This window comes from Mesocricetus auratus, unplaced genomic scaffold (assembly GCF_017639785.1).
Source record: "Mesocricetus auratus isolate SY011 unplaced genomic scaffold, BCM_Maur_2.0 Super-Scaffold_15014, whole genome shotgun sequence".
NCBI lineage: Eukaryota > Metazoa > Chordata > Mammalia > Rodentia > Cricetidae > Mesocricetus > Mesocricetus auratus.
The window spans coordinates 1,412,614-1,432,512 of record NW_024429186.1 but is presented as its reverse complement, the minus strand read 5'-3'; the positions used below and the strand labels follow the sequence as shown (position 1 = coordinate 1,432,512).

Below are 19,899 nucleotides of genomic sequence, written 5' to 3'. Positions count from 1 at the left end.
AAGACATATTCTTTGAAGTGTTTTAAGTGTTTTGAAACTATTAATGAAAATGAAATATAAAGCTCTCATGTCATTTATATTCTTGTAATGTTTTTAGAGTGGTTTTTAAAATTTATTCGAGGTTAGTGTGTGCATGTGTGTGTAGCCAAGAATAAATATATTCTTAACTAGCCTGAAATTCCCAATCAAAGCAGGACTCCAAGTCATAAAATGTGTTTTGCATTCTAATTCCCTGCATGGTATATGCACTCTGTCCACACAGGGGGACAAAAAAGAACACTCTGCTAAAGAACCAGGAATCCACATCTCACTGAACAGACTACAGTATCACAACTTCAGTGACGTGTGAAATGGCGATGCTTACCTACAACAGCCCACCTATAGCGTCAGCCATGAGGCCTAATCTCTTTACAGCTTTGCTTTCTTGTTCTATACAGTGAAGGCTCCAGCAGTCACCTCCTCTACAGGACTGTGAAAAGGTTAGCATGAGTCCTTAAACAGGGTGACCATGGGCTACTTCTATACATGATCACGGGAAGCAATCACTGTAACCTACGGGCGTACACGGAAAAAAGTCAGTGGTAATAAAAGTTCTAGAGTCACAGTGCGAGATTCTGGGTCGGTCGGGCATTTACTGTGTAGCCTTGAGCAACTTATTCCACTCTAGACTGTAGTTTTTGCCCCTGAGAGGAGGAATGCCAGCAATATTTACCTTCCACTGAGCTCCGAAGATTAAATGAGTGACTGTTATCATGCCAAGTGCTGTGCTGTGGATGTCAGACAAAATATAAACCAGCTGAAGGACGCCGCCCTCTTAGTACTTTTATTTCTGAAAGAAAACTGAGGTTTACTTCCCCCAGCAGGGACATCCATAGAGAAGGAGTTCTGTTCCCGAGGCTCAGCCTTTTAAGGAACAAAGCTGCACAGTACCGATGCAGGGTACCTATCGGCTGGCTGAATTCACAGCCACAGCCTACCAGTGAAGAGCACACAAACCGAGTTAAGTTTACCAAGGGCTTACTAAAACCATTTACCCAACCTATCATTAAAATCAAGATATACAATGATGTTCTAAGAATGAATAAAAGTGAGAGAAATTCTAGAAATAAAACTACAGAATGCTTTAATTTCATAAGAATAAAACCACAAACAACTGTCATTTGTAGAATGCCAACTGTTTACATTTTCAGATTGGTTCACATGTAGACCTAGATAGCCAGGAAAGCTAACCAGACTTAAAAAAAAAAAATCACTTGCCCTGAGGCTCCTAAATCAATCCAGTTAGTGCTTAGAATTACACTCATCTAAATCATCCTTTTTTTTTTCTCTTCTTCAACTCCCTTGAACAGAACTCCTCCTCTAAACCTGAATAGAGCTTCCCACCCCTCCTGCCCCACCCCAGGCCCAGGAACCACTTACCACAGCACAGAGCACTATCTGGCTCCTATACACCTGTGCATAAGCAGGTCTGCTTCTGTAAACACGGCACTGTGGTTACTGGACTAGGTATCCACAGGACCATACTATCCCCCACTGACTGTAATGCCATATTACAAGGGATCTACATCATTTCAGGCTGTGGTGACAGAACTAGGTGTCCACAGAACCACACCAACCCCTCTGAATATAATTTCAGAGGGAACAGGGCAATGTTTTCCTATCCCCTAAAACTCCCATCACCTGCAAATTACCAGCATAGATAAATGAGATGTATACAGTCCCTTCATGAAGCATTATGCTGTTATGATCACATACTCTCTCTCTCCTTCCGCTCCAGCTGTGCAGTTTCTCTTAATTCAGGATCAAGATAATAGAGACTAAAAACAGAACTTACTGGTGGCTGAAGGTATGTATTACATACATGTATATATGTATATGCATGTATGTGTGTATGTATAAGACAGAACTACAGCCTACGTGAAGTTTATGATTCTATCCTAAATATGAAATTATTCCTTGATCCATGTCTAAATGTTATGCATAAAAATTACTACTTGAAACCAGGTGTGGCGTTGCCAGTCTTTAATCCATCACTCAAGGGGCAGAGGTAGGTAGGAGGTGATGGGGGATGTCCTTCTACTGGCTGTGAATACACGTTTCTCTTATTGGCTGTTTCAGCCAATGCACAGGCAGGATGTAGCCAGGCAGGAAGCATAGGCGGGGCTACCAGACTAGGTGAATCTGGGAAGAGGAATGCAGAGGTGAGTTGGTGAAGGCTGAAATTAAGAGAGAGCTAGCCAATAAGAAGTCTGAGCCATCGGCCAACAGTTTATAATTAATATAAGCCTCTGTGTGCTTATTTGGAACTAAATGGCTATTGGGCTGGGTAAGACAGAAATTTCTGTCCATAAGGAGGAACTCTGATTTCAAGGCCAGCCTACTCTACAAAGTAAGCTCCAGAATCGCCAGGGGCTACATACATAGTAAAACTTAGCGTTGAAACAAACCAACACACACACACACACACACACACACACACCCTAATGAAAAATCCAAACTACATGTGGATGTACAACTAGAAAGCTTATCTTTTTTTTTTTTTTTTTTTTTTTGGTTTTTCGAGACAGGGTTGAAAGCTTATCTTTTAGTTGCACCCTCTTCCTCAAACCATTCCTACCCAAAACAATGTAAGTAGAACTGTTTGTTCTCTCTTATGGGCTTCTAGAGCCTTCCTTCATGGCTTCTAAGACCAAGTACCACATAGAATTCCAATTACACATATGTATATAATGTACTTGCAATTTAAATTGAAAGCATAAGTACATTCTATTCTAATTGGTCTAAGATGCAAAGGACCACAAGAAATCATCCTGCTAACTAAAGTATCAAATGTCTTTGATTATTAAGGTATTTGATTTTGAAAAGATTTTAAATGTAGAAACCTATGTCTTACAAGGCAATAAATCACACGAGACCGCCGCTGTTGTGTGTAATCTATAAACCTCCCCACCAGTGCTTTATGCTTTTCCAAGCTTTGGTTCCAGTAAGCTTACTGCAAGTTCAACAGCTTGACTCAAGATATCTTCTTCACGTCTCCACTCCTGAGGGCTCAAAGTCCACTCTGTAGTCCAGTCACTGAGCCTGTTTAAAGTCCTACCTCTCCACAGATTGCTTTGCCAACGTACATCACATTCCCAATCTCACCTGTTTCCTACACTTCAAAACCCAGTACTTAAAAGCTCGCAGACAGCTGCTGATACACACAAGCATCCTTTCAAGAAAAGTGAATATTTCATAGGACCTAACAAAGGCAGGAAATAGAGCAGACATTTGTTTCTTACTACAGGCAAACACATAGCTTCTGCTGTACAGACATACCTGTCCCTGTATCCTTGGATGTCTATTGATCAAAGCTTTCTGAATGCTGCCTCCCAAATTTCACTTAGGACTGTAACTCATAAAAGTAAAAATACTCACACCTAAAGGAGTGGTTTCCCACTTGACTACATTTTTTTCTAATGAGTGGTAATCCGTGGAGATTTTACTACCTTACATAAAGTTTTGATTATAACACATAAAATCCATTTCTAAACATATTACCTGGTCTCATCTGCATAACACTATCAAATAAAGGAGGGATGAATGTCTATCACTCTTTGACCAGTTACAGCTAATGGGAGTCATTAATGAAAGGCAGCATCCAAGTAAAGTCTAAGTTTTAACTCCTAATCTTGTTACCTGTGTCTGCAGTGACCAACAATAAACACACTACAGGAGCCCACTTCTCTGATCAACGGGGAGCAGGCCAAGTCCTACCATCCCTGATGTAGAAGAACCTTCTGATATTTGACTAAACGCTTTTTTTTTCTTTACTCAAAATGTTCTTCAGTTTGAACATTTTACAAATACTTCCCCAGTAGATATTTTGAGCTCATGAAACAACAATGAAAGCAAAACAAATTGAAGAAACCCGCATGTTCTGGATCTGCATACTCCACGGGTTAAATAAACATACTTAAGGCTGTGTGAGTGCTTCATGGAGTTAGGGCTCAGTTAGTGTCCTGGGTTTTCCAACTGTTTTTCTAGTTCACTTACAAAAGAATAATCATACTGTTCATGTTGAGGTGGCAAAACCAACAACAGCTAAAGGTATAAAGAATCTTAACTACAAGTTCAGTGTTGGACACGACAGACATGTAAAGACACCACTCATCACAATAAAGCTCAACTAACAGAAAAATTAACAGAGGAGTTCTAAAAATAATGGAAAGCAGAAAGGTACTTGTGAGTGGATTATAGATTCACAGTACACCAGAACTGACCTTACACCACTTCTATCATTAAAAACAAGGGGGGAGGGGGTAAGACCACCTAACTTTCCCATCACCAAGTATAGGACCATACATTTAAGAGAGTTATAGTGTGCACCGGCCCTATGCTAAACAGACGTACCCAATATAGGACCAGACATTTAAATATCCATGTACTTAAAATTTTAGAATTAGATCCAATCAAACTTTCTATATAGCATGAGCAATTCTTCCATAATCTATAATCTCTGACGGTTGGGTAATCAGCCTTTAATGATAAAAGATAACTACCCAAAGAAACCAATCTCCCGTTGGCTCAGCTCTTCCTCTTCCTGTCCCTCCTCTCCGCTGTCATATGTAACAACATATTTCTCCCCGGGGTCTAATATAAAAGCACTCCTTCTATTCTAAACTGAAGATGGCATCACACCGTCACTTGTTTCTATTTAACAGTGAAAACCCTCACTCTGACTATTGCTAGTATTAAGTAATTTCTATTCTTCATCCCAGGAGCCCTTGCTATGATCACCGGCTTATTACCATCCCACTTACAATGGGGCTATATATGCAGCAGTGCAGCGTAGACGAGGCTTTAATCCCAACCCACACGAAGCCAGTAAATCCCATCTGCACCAGCCCTGCTGCTGAAGCCAGGCTTTGCACCCTGTAGGCACCTGACTCCCCCTACTTTAAGTAGAGTGTCTTCACTGCTTTACCTACCTCCCCACTGATGATTCCAGCCTACGATGCACTCCGGCTCTCGTACCTGTCTCCTACCATGCTGGCGCCATCTCTCCGCCTTTTCTCATTTGTGAGTTCAGTAAATAAGGCCATTCCTTCAGCCCTGTACTTAAAGGGCAATGGGGGGGGGGGAGTTACACTGTATTAAGGATAGACTCTCACACCAAAGCATTAGACACAGCTATTATGGTTGACAACCAATGAATTTTTCATCCAACTGTGTAACCATCATCTAGAAGTCTTTGGGAAGTCACGACCAGAAATGTTGATATCAAGATACACTGATATCTTAGTATGGTGGTGCACACCTGTATTCCTAGCACTTGGGGTGGAAGACAGGAGGATCGAGAATTTAAAGCCGGGGCTGGCAATGGCTAACTGGGTAAAGGTGCTTGCCACCAAGCCCTATGACCTGAATTCTATTCCTGTGACCCATATGGCGGGAAGCGAGAAGTGACTCCCACAAACTGTCCTCTGGCCTCCATACATGCTATGCTCCTGCCCCATAAACACAACTTTCAAGTGTAATTTTAAAAAGTTTAGTATCACCTTCCACTACACAGCCAGTTGCAGGACAGTCCGAGTTGCAGGACACTAATTCCAAACACACAGAACAGAATAAAGACAAAAGGACACCACTGACGTTGTGCCCACGTGGGTGCTTGAAACCTCCACAGTAAGCTCAAACTGTAAACCGGGGTGGCCACTTATGACCTCTGTGTGAGACAAGGGCATAGATTAAGAATGCAAACAAAGCAGCATGACATTTTGGAGAATGTTAGCAAAGCAGAAACTCACACTCACATCAGGTTTTAAAAATGCCTTTAACAACTGGTAAGGCTTTACATCACAGCAAGAGAAACATGGACTGTTTAAGGCAAACTGTGTATTATTAAAGACAAGACGTGCTTCCTCGGTGGTCTTATCCTTGCAGAGTCTTTTTTTTTTTTTTTTTTTTTTTTTTGGTTTTTCGAGACAGGGTTTCTCTGTGGCTTTGGAGGCTGTCCTGGAACTCGCTTGGTAGTCCAGGCTGGTCTCGAACTCACAGAGATCCACCTGCCTCTGCCTCCTGAGTGCTGGGATTAAAGGTGTGCGCCACCAACGCCCGGCTAGAGTCTTTTTTCTTGTGTATTCATTCCTAAAGAAACTAAAGGTCAGTGAGGCAGCTGGTAATATGGACACTATACCTACCCATAAAATGACATTCTGTAGTTTGATATTATGAATGCAAACTCAGCACCTAACACTTATTAGCTACAGGAAATGCTTGTTTTCTTCCTCCTTTAGATGTCCATATATGATGTACACACCCATCAAATCCTAGTTCAGGGAGGCAGTGGTAGGAGGATGAGGTCAGCCTGGGCTTTCTAGTGAGTTCAAGGTCAGCCAGGGCTATAAAGCAAGATACTTATGCCATTTTTTTAAAAATCCATCTCTAGCTATTGTTTCAGAAAAGAAAAATGTCTTGGAGGATTATACATAGAAACTTTTTCATTTCTTATTTTTTTTAGATAAGATCTCTATGTAGTCCAAGGTGGGGTGAAATTAATTATGGGGGCTAGGCTGGCCTCAAACTCGTGACAATCCTCCTGCCTCAGCCTCATCTAGAGTTCTGAGACAAACGTCCTCTTGAGCTTAGTCTTCTAAGAAGAAGAAAAAAATAACACCACCTAGGTCCTACATTAAGCTCAGTAACGGACCCAGAGAGCAGTCTCTTTCAACAATATTATATTTAATATTTAATATGCCAGCAATGAGTATCCAGGTGACATGGGGGCAGTCTATCCGTGAGAAGACAAACAAGATAGCTCTAATTCTCTAAGTCCTAACTTCAGTTTTATTTTCCCACCTGCTGATAAGAGACTTGGATAAGCTAGAAATGTGGTGGAAAAACCAAATGGAGCCAAGATGATGTTCTCTGCCACAGGACACATGTCACTCAACCCTCCTGAACTCGATTCCTCATTTCTAAAGAGGGCTAAGGAATGAGGGTGGGACAACAGTAACGCCAATTTCATTAAGCTTTCATCTCACCAAGGACAGGTTCCTTTGACACGACTTGCTCACTCGCTCAGCAGTAAAAATGGCACACATTATGTACATCCCAGATCAGAACTTGCATGGTCTGAGATCAGAGTCCCACCCCCCCCCCTTTATTTTCAATCCTTAAAGAGTCATCCCCAAGCACTTAATGGAATACTGGAGAACCTGACCCACATTTCTCTCTCTCTCCACTTAAAACAGTAAAATAAAATACCTCTAAAAATAGGGTCTCACAGCAATATGAAAAGGTCACAACTGTAAGCTATAATCTCCAAGATCTTTTCGAACTTTTTAAAAAGCTATCACTTGGTAAATCTGTTATCTCTGCGAGGTTTACCCGTGGCATCTTCCCTAGCTTCCTTCTTGATCGAGCTTCCTTTTCTATTTTCTCTTCAATCTGTTTTAATGCTTGTTCCAATATTCCTTAAGTATTTCTTTCATGCTCTCTAAATTAGAAACTGAAAAACAGCCAGGAACACTTGAATCTCAGCACTCCTGAAAGTTGGATCATAAACTCAATACCACCTGGGCTTAAATATGAGGCCAGCCTGAGTTACACAGGGAGACCCTGTCATTAAAAAAGAAAGAAAGAAAGAAAGAAAGAAAGAAAGAAAGAAAGAAAGAAAATAAAGAAAAAAAAACAAATAATCTGAAAAGGAAATGAGAAGTATTCTTCTTTGCTCCTTTGCCCTTCAATTCCTAACAAAAGATGTCATCTTAGTTAGGGTTACTACTGCTGTGTTGAAACACCATGACCAAAAACGACAGCATGGAGAAGAAAGGCTTTATTTGGCTTATGTATCTTGAGTTAGAATCCCTTGAGAAAAGCCAAGGCAGGAACTCAAACTAGGCAGGAACTTGAAGGCAAGAGGTGGTGATGCAGGGTTAGGGTTAGTGCTCTTCAGGGCCAGCCTGAGGTGGAGGGAGGGGGAGTTCACCTACAGGGAGCTGAGCCCTCCCACATCAATCACTAAGAAATGCCCTACAAGCCTGCCTGCAGCCCAATCTTAATGGAGGCATTTTCTCAATTGAGGTTCCCTCCTGTGTCAAGATGACATAAAGCAAGCCATCACAGATGTCCTTTAAAAACTAATGTGGCTTTACGAGGAGTACTTTTTATATCTTCTATGAAAAAAAAAAGGCAGCTTCTGAAGGCTAAAGTCAAACTGTAAGTTCAAAACCTATACTTAAGTCCCTTATGCAATGAAGTTCAGTCTATTTACATAGTATCAGGCGGTCTTAGTGAAAAAGTAACAGAATAACTGACTCTTCTGAAAAGGAAACAAGGAAGCACAATTGTGAAGATAATATAGACAGGTATGATTTTAAGATGCCCCAAAAGGAAAATCCAAACCCACACAGCATATACAACAAAGAAAAACAGTGTCTGTATTAGACTTCAAGCCTATTTTCTACTTTGAGTAATTCAGAAAAAAAAAGGTAGATGTTAAAATGTTAATTTGACTAAGTTAAATTTGGACTTCTAAATCCAATATAAGCTTTATGTTCTCTGGTTCCCGTCCTTAAACAGTCATTAAGAACTGGCCTTTCCATTCCTGGCTTCATATCATATCCCTAGGCTTTAGACTTCAATTCCCTATAAAAGCAAAGGAATTATGTAAGAGACAAGTTCTTGAATTGTCAGCAACATCTTATCAAGTCTCAACCTCCTTTATGGGAAAACTGGCATAAAATTTAGTTTCTACTGAAACTGACAATCACTTAATCAAGCAAAAGGCCTACGTCATGATAGTGTAGACCACTCCAGGTTAACCACTGAAAACAGAAACCAACAGTACCCATTAGCTTTCATTTATAAAAAGATGTAACTTCCGGAGACCAGAGGGCATTGTGAGAACACTTCTATCTTTACTTAATGAAAACATATCTCAAGAGCTCTGCCTGCCTCTGCCACCCAATCTGGGATTAAAGGTACAAACCACCTGACATGGCTCAGATAAAGGCACATAAACTCAGTTGTGATTCATCAAATTCGTCTTCCCAACAAGAAAACAAAGCACGTATTGGGTGCAAATATTTAATTATAACTACACTCCTAACTAATTAAATGCTAGATGCTTAGCCTAGGAAAAAAATGAGTATTTTCAGATAAGAGCAGAGAGAAGAAAGCAATTTTTCTGAATATATTGCCACGGGGAAAAATGCTTCTTGTTTCATAAAACTGTGAAGCTCCTCAGCTTCAAAATCTGGGTTCATTCGATTTGCCTTGCGTGATTCTATCCTACAGCATAGTAGGATAGCAGTGGGTGACAATAATAGAGTAGCAAACAGAATTTTGAATGATCCCAAGACAAAGAAATGACAAATGTCTGAGGTGATAGGTATCCTGATCTTATCATTACACACTGTGTAGTATACTGAAATACCACATTGTACCCCACAACTATGTACATAAATTATGTGTCAATTAAAAGTAAAATAACACTTTCTAAACCTGTGAATATTAACAGTAAGTATTTTTCCATAAATTCAACACCACCATTCCGGAAAGAAAACGTGAAATAACAGAAAATGTCAACCCAAGGCATTAACTCTAAAGTATAGCTTATGTATAAGGGGGATATAGGCATGTGGTCTCCCTCTTCTTAAGAAAGCATTTAGCATTCTGGTTCTACTGTGTTTTAAAGGTTAAAAACAAGAGAAATGAATGAAAACAAAGCCATGTCATTAGATTCATTGTAACCACTCTAGGGCATTGCTCTCCTGTTCTAAGCCTTCAAAGAATACTGTCAAGTTTGCTAGGTAATAGGACAAAACTGCCATTAGCTAAGCTCAAGTTAACTGCACTTAACTTGTAGAAATCAGGGTCTATTTCTGCTCTTTATACTACTACGGTCATTTCTTCAAAGTATCAACAAAACTGTAAATTGTTGTGTTTCAGCAGGGAGGAAATTCTTCATGTGTAGACTTCAGTTTCCCTTACACACTTAAGCAGATCTCCTAAACTATGTAAACTCTGTAAAAAAAAATAAAAGCCCATGAAAATATAGGAATAACCATATCTAGTGGGAGTGTTTGGTACACAGAGTCACTGGGGTGTGGGGAATGAGAGGACTAAAATGGTGTATGTGCTAGCAAAACACACTCAGGCACATATTACTTGGCTTAGCACCACCTGTTCTCAATTCTGCCTTCTGACTCGAATGATGATTAGACACTTGATTCTGCCTCTGTCCCCAAATTCTACTGCTAAAAGATGGATCTTCCATTATTTATAATGCACCATTCCAGGAACTGGGGGGTCAGAATACTGGATTACCTTCACACTTAGTGAGAGGGAACTTCTGGAGAGAGTAGAACTGGCCCATTCTCTAAACTAGCTTATACATTACCCAATGCTATTAACCACAACTCAATAATGTTAAACAGGCAAGACGAAATGTAAATGAAATAATTTCTGCTTTGACAATGCAAACTATTATCCAATAAATACTCCAGTTAATGTTTAGGATGAGCAGGAACTATGCAGAGTAAGGGCTGGAAACAGAACCACCACTTACATATTTGGGTGCTAAGAACTTTCGATGAAGAGTCACACTCAAAACACTTGACAACATACACTGTCAACATAAGAGCACTAGTTACATGTGGCTACTTAAATAAAACTTGAAGTTCAATTTCTCAGTCATATTACTGTCACGGTTTTACGTGTTCAGTCATCAGTCACCTCGTAGAACTAGTGGATAGCACTGGATAGGACAGACACTGCCTGTCAAGCATCACACAAAGTTCCATTGGGTAGTGCTGGTCTAGACATAAGAGATAAAGATATAATGAGGTTCTCCTGAATGGGTAGCCTCTCTATGGACAACTCTTAAGTATACATTGGCTTGACGTGTTAACTGTGGAAGAACCCCATCTCAATTTTTCTGCACCTCGTTTCGCAAAAGGTCACTCAAAACGAGCAAGCATATTCCACCTTAAAATACCAAAGAATAGAAATTTTTATTTCACAAAATTTGAAAAGACCAAAAGTATTGAAATCAAAGCCAGTTTCCACCAACTCAGAATCAATGAAGTCTAAGTACAGTAAGACTTTTGGTACAATAAAACTGCTGCTCCCCCAAAAGATTATATGACTTAACAGAACTAGGTTTTTAAGTACTTCAGATGTATCTAATTATAGGCATAAGAAATAACAACTGTTCTTATAGCTGGTTTAAAAACAAGATGGCCACAATTTGTTCAAGTTAGTGAGATTTTATTATCTACGTTTTAAATTGTTTTCACTAACCTCACACTAAACACATTCAGATAACACAAGGACCATAAGACTTTTCCTTAAATTTTATACATCAAGTTCCATTAAAGTCACAACCCTGAGTGTAGCAAAAAAAAAAAAGACATAAAACTTAATGAAAAAATTTGTAACTTAAATTTCTATCTTAACTACAACAGTATCTACTTTAAAACTACCCTACACATTAAAGGGGAAAAAATACCTGAAAGACAAAATGCTAAAACACGAGAAGGTCTAATTTAAAAACCTCATCACACAGAATTAGCAGTTCAGCAGACTCACAACCATATAACCAATTCAAGTTAAGCCAACTTTCCATCAAGAAGAGATGAGCTCATCTTCCGGAAGAGTTCAAGTGTACTCAAATCATGATCTCTGTAATCATGGCTCTAATCAGAAAATGATGCTTTATGAAATAACTAATTATTTAACAAATTCAACACACTGAAACCGAGTGCTAAAAGTCACAGAAGTAAAGGGACCGCACTGATAACTAGGCGTGGTGGCTGGTGTCACGGTCCAGTTCGATTTTGATGTGCACCTCAGAGGAGTATCCACTCTAAAAGTGAGCCTGGGGCAACGACCCTGGTTACTCAGCCCCTGCTAACAACACATCACAAGGAAAAAGATGTGGCTTACCTGCAACACTAGTGATTGTTACTGGAACTCCCTGAACTTGCACGCCCGCAGCACCCAGGTTGGCAACGCTCACTGTCTGAAGGTTAGGCACTGATGCAAGCTGGGCAGTATTCAAAGTTATTGGGGCGCCAGCAACAGCCACAGGAGCAATCTGAGCAAGAGTTGTGCCGCCACTTGAAGACACTGGGGTGATGGTTAGCTGCTGAGACAACCCAGCGTTCTGGACTTGCAAATTTGAAAGGCTCTGAATATTCTGAACCTGGACGGTTTGCCAGCTGATTTGCCCTGAAGGTGTTAAAGTGGGAGCCCTGATAAGCACCTGAGTCGGGTTCACGGCTTGAAGCTGGACGTTCTGCAAAGGCTGCTGCTGGATGGTCTGAATTGTCTGCCCTGACTGGAGTTGAAAGGACTGCGGTGGGATAGCCTGAATAATCTGCTGCTGAGGCTGCTGGACCTGGATCTGCTGCAGGATAGGCTGGCCTACAATCTGCACTTGCTGAAGAGAACTGGACTGGTCCTGTGTACTCTGTATCCCGTTGGGCTGAAGCTGGCTGGAGCTCTGAGCTTCAGACTCAGCAGCAGCAGGTGTCTGGGGCTCTTCGAGGGCGCGTTCAGAACTACTACTGGTCGACGTGCCCGCGTACTGGCCCGTGTCTGCTGAGCTCACTAACGTGTCGCTGCTTGTCAGAGACGTGGACACGGTGGTCGTGCAGGTCGTGGAGGAGGAGGGCGATTCAGGCATAGTACTGGCAGAAGCGGTGGTGGTCGGCGTAGAAACTAACTGGTTCCCATTAGAAGCCCCGCTATCGGTGGTAGCCGTCGGCTGGCCAACTTGCCCAGTCCCTCCTCCGGTGGTCACGTTATTGATCACTGGCAAGGCCAAAGTCACTCCTCCAATGTTGATTGGTAGGGTTGTCACAACTTGAGCCTGAGTACCAGGGAGGGTCTGCAACTGCAATGGTATTGAAACACCGGGTCTAATTTGGACCGGGACTGTCTGGTTTGCCAGGTTCTGAGCAAGAATATTGCCAGAAGCTGTCCTGTTAGCAGCGGTGAGGATAGCTTGATTATTACCTGCGGAAATGAGCTGAATTTGACCCTGCAAATCCTGTAGAGATGAGCTACTAGTTGGGTTGATTTGAATCTGCTGACCTTCCACCGTCTGAAGTTGGGGGATCACTTGGTACTGGACGCTACCACTTGGGTTCTGTACTTGTATGACTTGGAACTGGTTAGGGGTGGACGAATTACCTGATTTAGTTTTTGTAGGAGAGGAACTCCCGTTATTACTGCTGGAAGAACTGGACGAACTAGAAGCTGACTGGGAAACGTTATTTTCTTTTGAAGCAGGAGGAGTGGAGGCAACAAGTTGCCAGGCGTTTCCAGCAAGCTGCGTTGTCACCAGTTCCAGCTGCTGTGGTTGACTCTGAAGTTGTACCAGTCCTTGGCTTGGGTCTATGATAATCTGCTGCTGTCCAGTTGCTTGGTTCTCACCAGGAGTCCCTATTTTGCTGCAAGTAGCTGCCAGTAAAGCCAGAGGAGAGGGCTGAGAGTCCTACCCAAAATGGGAGGGGAAAGGAGAGGGAGGGGGGAAAAAAGTGGGTGGATTTAGTGGAAGACAGTAGTGGGAGGGGTTATTTATTTAGAGAGCTCTAAGTACCAGAACACACTCAATAGGCAGCAGAATCAAAGGGGAAGTATGAACGAAAGCAGGCAGGAGCTACGTGAACAAGGATGCAAGTCTTGTTACGTAAAAGTTTAAATTTAAAAAAAAAAAGGAAATTACTGGTAAACTTTCTTGAAGAGTTGTTCTTCTAAACTCAAAATGCCCTTGGAAAATTAAGACACTGTTTTCCTAACGGTCTGAATTCCTGATGTAATTCTGAACACCGTTATAGCCTCCACTAATGGGAAATCTTCGTGAATTTACAATTTAAGTTCCTCACTCAGAAAGGTAGATGCTTTGAGTGGCTACACATTTTTTTTTTATTATTTATTCTGTTCTTTTACTTATGGGTATTTAGAGGGCACAACTCCCCATCTTCCCTAAAGCTTCGTGTTGATTTTTTTTTAACGCTTTTGCTTTTACCTGGGAGCCTGAGGTTTTGGGTTTTTTATTGTTATTCTCTGGTTCAGAGGATTTCCCTCCTTCTGTAGCCATCGCCGCTGCCGCCTCCTCCTCCTCCTCCTTCTTCTGATCTGCAACAACCCCCCACCCCACCCCAACACACACGACAACAGGTTATTAGGATTATTATTATTATTCGTTCTCCTCCCTCCTTCCTCCCTCCTCCTGAACATTAATCTCCATAAACCCGCGATCTGTGCACACCGGCAGGGGGGGCTGGGGGGGGAGAGAAGGAGGGGAAGGGAGGAGGGGGCTCTCACAAAACGTGGTTTGAAACCCGACCCATAGGCTCCCAGAGCAACACCCAGAAGGAGGTTGTTCTAGCTCAGACATTAAGACAAAACACAGCCCTCCTTCCCACCCCCTTGGTTCCCTCCCGCCCTCTCCTCCTCCCCTTTCCAGCATCTCGGCGGCCCCGGGGAAGGGGGGAAAGCGAGCAGGGTCTGGGGAGGGAGGGGACGGGGAGGGGACGGGGAGGGAGGCGGCGAAGGAGACCGAGGGGGGTGGAGAATACGTACCGCTCATCCCGCATTAACAGGACAAACCCTCACAGAGACACTGGGATAGAGGTGGGTGGGGGTGGGGGCGAGGCGGGAGGAGAGGCCGGTCCCGCCCGCCCGCCCGCCCGCCCGGGGTGGCTCGGAGGAGGCTGTAGCTGGCACAGGCTCTGCCTCTTTTTCCGCGAATGGCCGCCGCTGGGCTGTGGCGTAGCAGCTCCTCTCTCCGCCCGAGCCCGGCTGACTCGCCCTTGATTGACAAGCGGCGGCGTGCGGCGCGGGCGGCGGCGCGGGCCGGGGGCGGGGCCAGGGCGGTGCGAGCGCCGCGACTCCCCACCCCCCTCGGGCCTGCCTCCGCCGGGCGCCGCCGACTCTCCACCCCTTCCCCCAGCGGATTGGCCGCCGACCTGCCGGCGGCCGGGGCGCTGGGGCCGCCCCCGTCTCCTCCCCTTGGCCCCGGGCCGGTGCTCGCCGGTGCTCGCCGCCGCCGCCGTCCGGCTCCTGCCTTCCCGGCCCGCGGTGCGTGCGTGCGTGCGCCCCTGGGCGAGCTAGCTGCGGCGTGCCACCGGGCAGGCCCTCCATATACAGCCAAACTTGTTGTCTCAGGATATCCCGCCCCCCCTACTCAGTTCCCGGCGCCCTCCACTCAAAAGCGCTCCGCGGCATCCTGCGGGGAGGGGGGCCGGCGGGAAGGAGTGGAAGCGGACCGCGGGCGGAAGGCAGGGCCACGGGACCCGGGCGAGCGCGGGGAAGCCGAGGCCGCCCCCGCCGTCCCGCGCGCCCCGCCGACCCGCCGGCTGCCCCCGGCAGGATTGAGCATGGCTTTCCTTAAGGCGCATCCGGACCCGGGCGCCCTTTTTCCCTGGCTCGGCTCTCATTGGGTGACGCCGTGGGAGGAGCGGGCGGGACGGGCCTCTGCCGCAAAGGCTTTCGGGTCTTGTAGTTTCTGGACGAGGCGCCGCCTTTCCTCCCGCCCTCCCCCCCCAACCCCACCCCTCACCCACCCACCCCCGAGCGCGGCCTGGCTGCGGAGCCTAGAGCTGCCCGAGGGGGCGGTGGCAGCAGGGCGTGGCCGGGGCCGAGTGGGAGTTGAGCCCAGCGCTGGGGAGGTGTGGTGTGGGGGGGGGGTGGGGAAATGGGTGTTGTTCGCCTGGGCCTATCGGCCGAACGGGGCTGCCCGGACCGCCTCTGCCACCGCCTCCTCAGCTGAAAGCCGCTCCCCCGCGGGGCGAGCTCACACCCAGAGCGCGCGGCGATTGAGCAGGCGGCGGCGGCGGAGGGAGGGAGGCGGGGTCTGCCGTCCTCCCGGTTTGAATGAAGCTGACTCCGGGGGTGCCGCATCCCCCGCGCCCCGCTCTCTTTGCTCACCTGGCTCGCTGGGGGCCCTCCGGTCCGAGCGCGAGGCCTGCCCTGCGAGCGCGCGGGCGGGCGGGCGGGCGCGCGCGCTCGCTCACCGAGCAGGCGCTTCCATGCTCCCCTTCGGTTGTCTGTCCTCTCCCGGCCGGGCGCTGGTGCCCGAGCACTGGACCGACCGCCTTTCTAGGGCGGCAGCGAGGGCGCCTCGCAAGCCCCCGCGCGTTCTTGGCGCGCTCCTCGCTCCTAGAGGTCCTCACAAGGTTGTCCCGGGCGAAGGATAGCCCCGGCTTGCATGTGGGTCAGCCCTGCTCGTGGTTTTAGCGGTAAAGCTTGTAGGCCAGTGGCGCTCGCACCCAGCTGTTGTGCAAGGCACTTTGTCAAATGCTCCTGGGCCCGGCTGCCCCCACCCACAGCCTCTCTCTCTCCAAAGACATGAAGTCAAGATGATGCCAGGGACAAAATTTACCAGGGACTGGTGAAATGTACCAAAGCTAGAAGTGAGCCTCGATAGGAACTTTGGGACGGGACACCATTAAGGCACTAGGCTTTATAAAGCCCTCCTGGTTCGTTGACGTGAACACACACACACACACACACACACACACACGTAGGTTTGGGTGTTTCTTGTCTAGTGCCCAAGGCTGACGTGTTGCTAGGTGATAGAGGAAGTCTCTGGTGCTGTACTTGACTCGTGTTTTCCTTGTTCAAGTCTTTGGGCTGATGAACAAAAAGCATGGCAGTAAAACAAAGCAGCTCGAACCAAGAATTTTACACGTTGCCTACTCCATCTTAGGAGTTGGAAGACTCCACGGTGGTCTGCTTCCATGCACATCCCAGTTCCCGGGGTCTTGGAAAGCTCAGAAGTGCACCTCATGTTTACAGAGGCAGCCCTGTCCCCACCCAGCTCGCCACCAGTGGATGAAGAAGACAAGATAAGAACTGGAGTGTTCCCTGGAGTTTACTTTAGAAAAACCTGCCTCGGAGAAGTAGTATCAGAGTAAGGATTTACATAATGTCCCAAATGTCCCTGCACCCTGTTGATAAGTGGATATGCTGGTATCCAGGAAACAGCGACAACCCTCTCGCTTTTTTGAGGGCGGTCCAAACGTTCCCCCTAGCTGTTGTGGACTGGATTTTTGGATCCCCCAGATCTAAATTCGGGTACCGGAACTCTGTCCCTCAGCGTGTTCTTATTCTGGGGCTGAGTCTCTGGGACCTTATGGTTAGATGAGGTTTTGTGAGAGTGGTGCTCTCACGAGTAAAACTTGGTGGTCTTAGAACTTCTGTCCTTTGCTCTGCCGCCCCCCCCACCCCAATGTGAAGTGCAACCACCTGCCTGATGGTCTGCAACCCACAGGACTCTCGCCAGAGCCTAACTGCCCATACGTTGATACCCGCCTCCTTCCAAATAGTGAAGACTAAAACTGTTGCTCATAAGCTGTGGGTTGTGTTAGAGCCGCCTGAGCTGATTAAAACCCTGTCTGAGTCCCGAGACATTGGCCTGGTGACAAATGAACGACTTCTTACAGACTCCATCATGTTGTTATCCAAGCACCAGGAGGCTTTAACTAGATGAGGGCACAGCCGCTCCCATACGACCATCCCAGTTTAAGCTATGTACTCTTATACTGTGGCTTACTGAACATTTCTTTAAGCCATTTTGCTTGTTTTTCATAACAGTTAATTTAAGAAGTTTATGTTAGCGGAGCACGATGGCTCACTCCTTTAAACTCCTGCACTTGGGAGTCAGAGGTAGTGGATCTTCACGAATTTGAGGATAGCCTGGTCTATAGAATGAGTTCCAGGCCAGCTAGGGCAACATAGTAAGACCCTGCCCTTAAAAACCGATGGAGACTGGTTCTGATACAGAAATAATAATCCCTAACCAAGACAAAACTTGAGTCGTTCTCTGAACCCCGTTTCTAACTTAGCCTTGACCTTGGACTGTCGGCTAAACTCAGTAACTTCGCTTGGTTGGTCCAGTTTCAGCAAGAAACCTGATGGGTCAGTTTAGCGACAGTCTCCTACCCTCGATCTCACCCTTCAGCGGTGGTAGTCTCGTCAAATAGGGCTGACAGGGTCCCCTTCCACTCTGGTCTTTCCCAGCGGTAATTTTTCTACCCACTGACCTTATTGTTCTCCTCAACTACACATCTCTACTTGCCTTTGTTAAGTGTGAAGGAGCCAGACCCTCACCCAGCCAGCCCCCTGCTTTAGCAGCCATGACAGGCTGCAGAAAGGACATGTAGGCCTCTGACTCAGCACATGTCTGACCTTGCTGGGCCTGTTCTAGTCACTAGGAGGTCAGAAACCCTCCTCATGACAAGGAACCAATCAGAAGTTAGCTGGCAGGACTCTGGATGTGCTTTAGGGCTCTGGGCTTGCATGGGATCGAAGCAGCTCTGGAGGTTGCTTGTTTGAATCATTTAGAAGAAGAAACTTGGGCCCAGATACGACACTAATGAGAGAAAGGTTCCTTTTCTGAGTAATTCCTTTAAAAGGGTCGCTTTCTGGAATAACCATTGAACTGCTTCGTTTTCTCTCTCGGAAGTAGATATCAAAAAAGGCTTAGAGAAGCATCAAGCCTAGGACAGTTCCACATTTACTGTCCACCCTTCCCCAAAGCACACTGAATGAAAGTAGCTAATCGAGAATCAGACACCAGCTCAAAGGGTGTATTTACAAGTGGCCTCGTTAGTACGTAAGAGAGCCTTGCACGATACCATAAAGAGGCCTGGAAAGTGTCGAAACTATGTTTAAAAGGTAAATTTCGTAACCAGTAACAACCATTTTTAGAAAGCAGGAAAAATTCGAAATAATTAAGGCTTGGTATAGAATGTCTGCAAGAAAATAGGTAAAAGTTGACTGTGAACGTGAGGGCCTTTTAAAAGCTGAAATAATGTTTGTTAAGTGGCGTTATCAAATATAAATGGCCAAGTAACAAATGTAGATAAGCACCCAGGCTGCCTGTGTATGAGCAGCTAGAGTTGATAGCTTGGCTCAGTTCCTTCATGGAATGCTAAGGTACAACTTCAAGACTTTTAATTCGAGATTTTTTTTTTTTTAGAGAGAGACTGGAGGTTCACCAATGAGTTCTAGCACAGACTAGTGTGCATAGTAAGTTCAAGACTATATATAGCAGTACCTTATCTCAAAAAAAACCAACTTAAAAAAAGAAGATAAAAAGTAATCAAAAAGCACTACATTTCACTATTTTTAACATGTCAAGTTTCTGATGTTGTCTAGTTCTATTTGCTGTTGATTCAAATTAGGATGGAATGACTAGTTTTTGACAATTACTGGGGCATAGCATAAGACAAAACATTACATCAACGTGTGCAATTTATTGTAAAAGTGGAAACAATGAACAAAATCGGTTTCTTAAGACTATAAAGTTGGCAATCTAAACATACAGCATAACCTGGTTCCATAGTACACATAGTAATCTCAGCACCAGCTCAGTGCTAGTCTGTACAGCAAAGAGAGACCTTGGACAGCAGCAGCAAATCTGTGTTTAAAATGCTAACTTTCCAAAATACACCAATTGTTAGTGCTTGGTCCATTTTTTTCCCTTACTGGTAAAGGGATCATTCGTTGGATTTTTGCTAGAAGAACATATCACTGAAAGCGAATTACTTGGATTTACTTCCTAGTCTGTTACCAGTAAAGGTATAGTCTTGGGCAAGTGATATTGACCTCTCTGGGCCACCGTCCTTCAGGCTGAACAGTAAATACGATATTATTATCATTGTATAAAGTTATTTTAGGAAATGAGTGGCATTAAACTTTCCTGGAATAATAGTGTTTGGTAAACTCTCCTTGTTAGCTCTCTAGAAGTATAGCTCAAACCTTAGTATACATGAGGCCTGGATTCTGTCCTTGCAACTGGGAAGGAGAGAGGGAGAGAGAGAGAGAGAGAGAGAGAGAGAGAGAGAGAGAGAGAGAGAGAGAGAGAGAGAGGAATGAATAAGGTAAAAAGTTAGC

General features: G+C 45.0%; 1 protein-coding gene across 1 annotated transcript in view; it reads right to left on the bottom strand.

The window, feature by feature from the left end:
* Sp4 (Sp4 transcription factor) overlaps positions 1–14,685 on the bottom strand; it is a 64,528-nt gene extending 49,843 nt beyond the window's left edge. The window contains exons 1-3 of the mRNA XM_005084462.4: positions 14,581–14,685; positions 14,024–14,133; positions 11,935–13,489 (exon numbers count right to left, since the gene is read on the bottom strand). Of these exons, the coding sequence (XP_005084519.1) occupies positions 11,935–13,489; positions 14,024–14,133; positions 14,581–14,587 (1,672 nt within the window). The 5' untranslated portion in view covers positions 14,588–14,685. The remainder of the gene's footprint in view (positions 1–11,934; positions 13,490–14,023; positions 14,134–14,580) is intronic.
* Between the last annotated feature and the right edge of the window lie 5,214 nt (positions 14,686–19,899).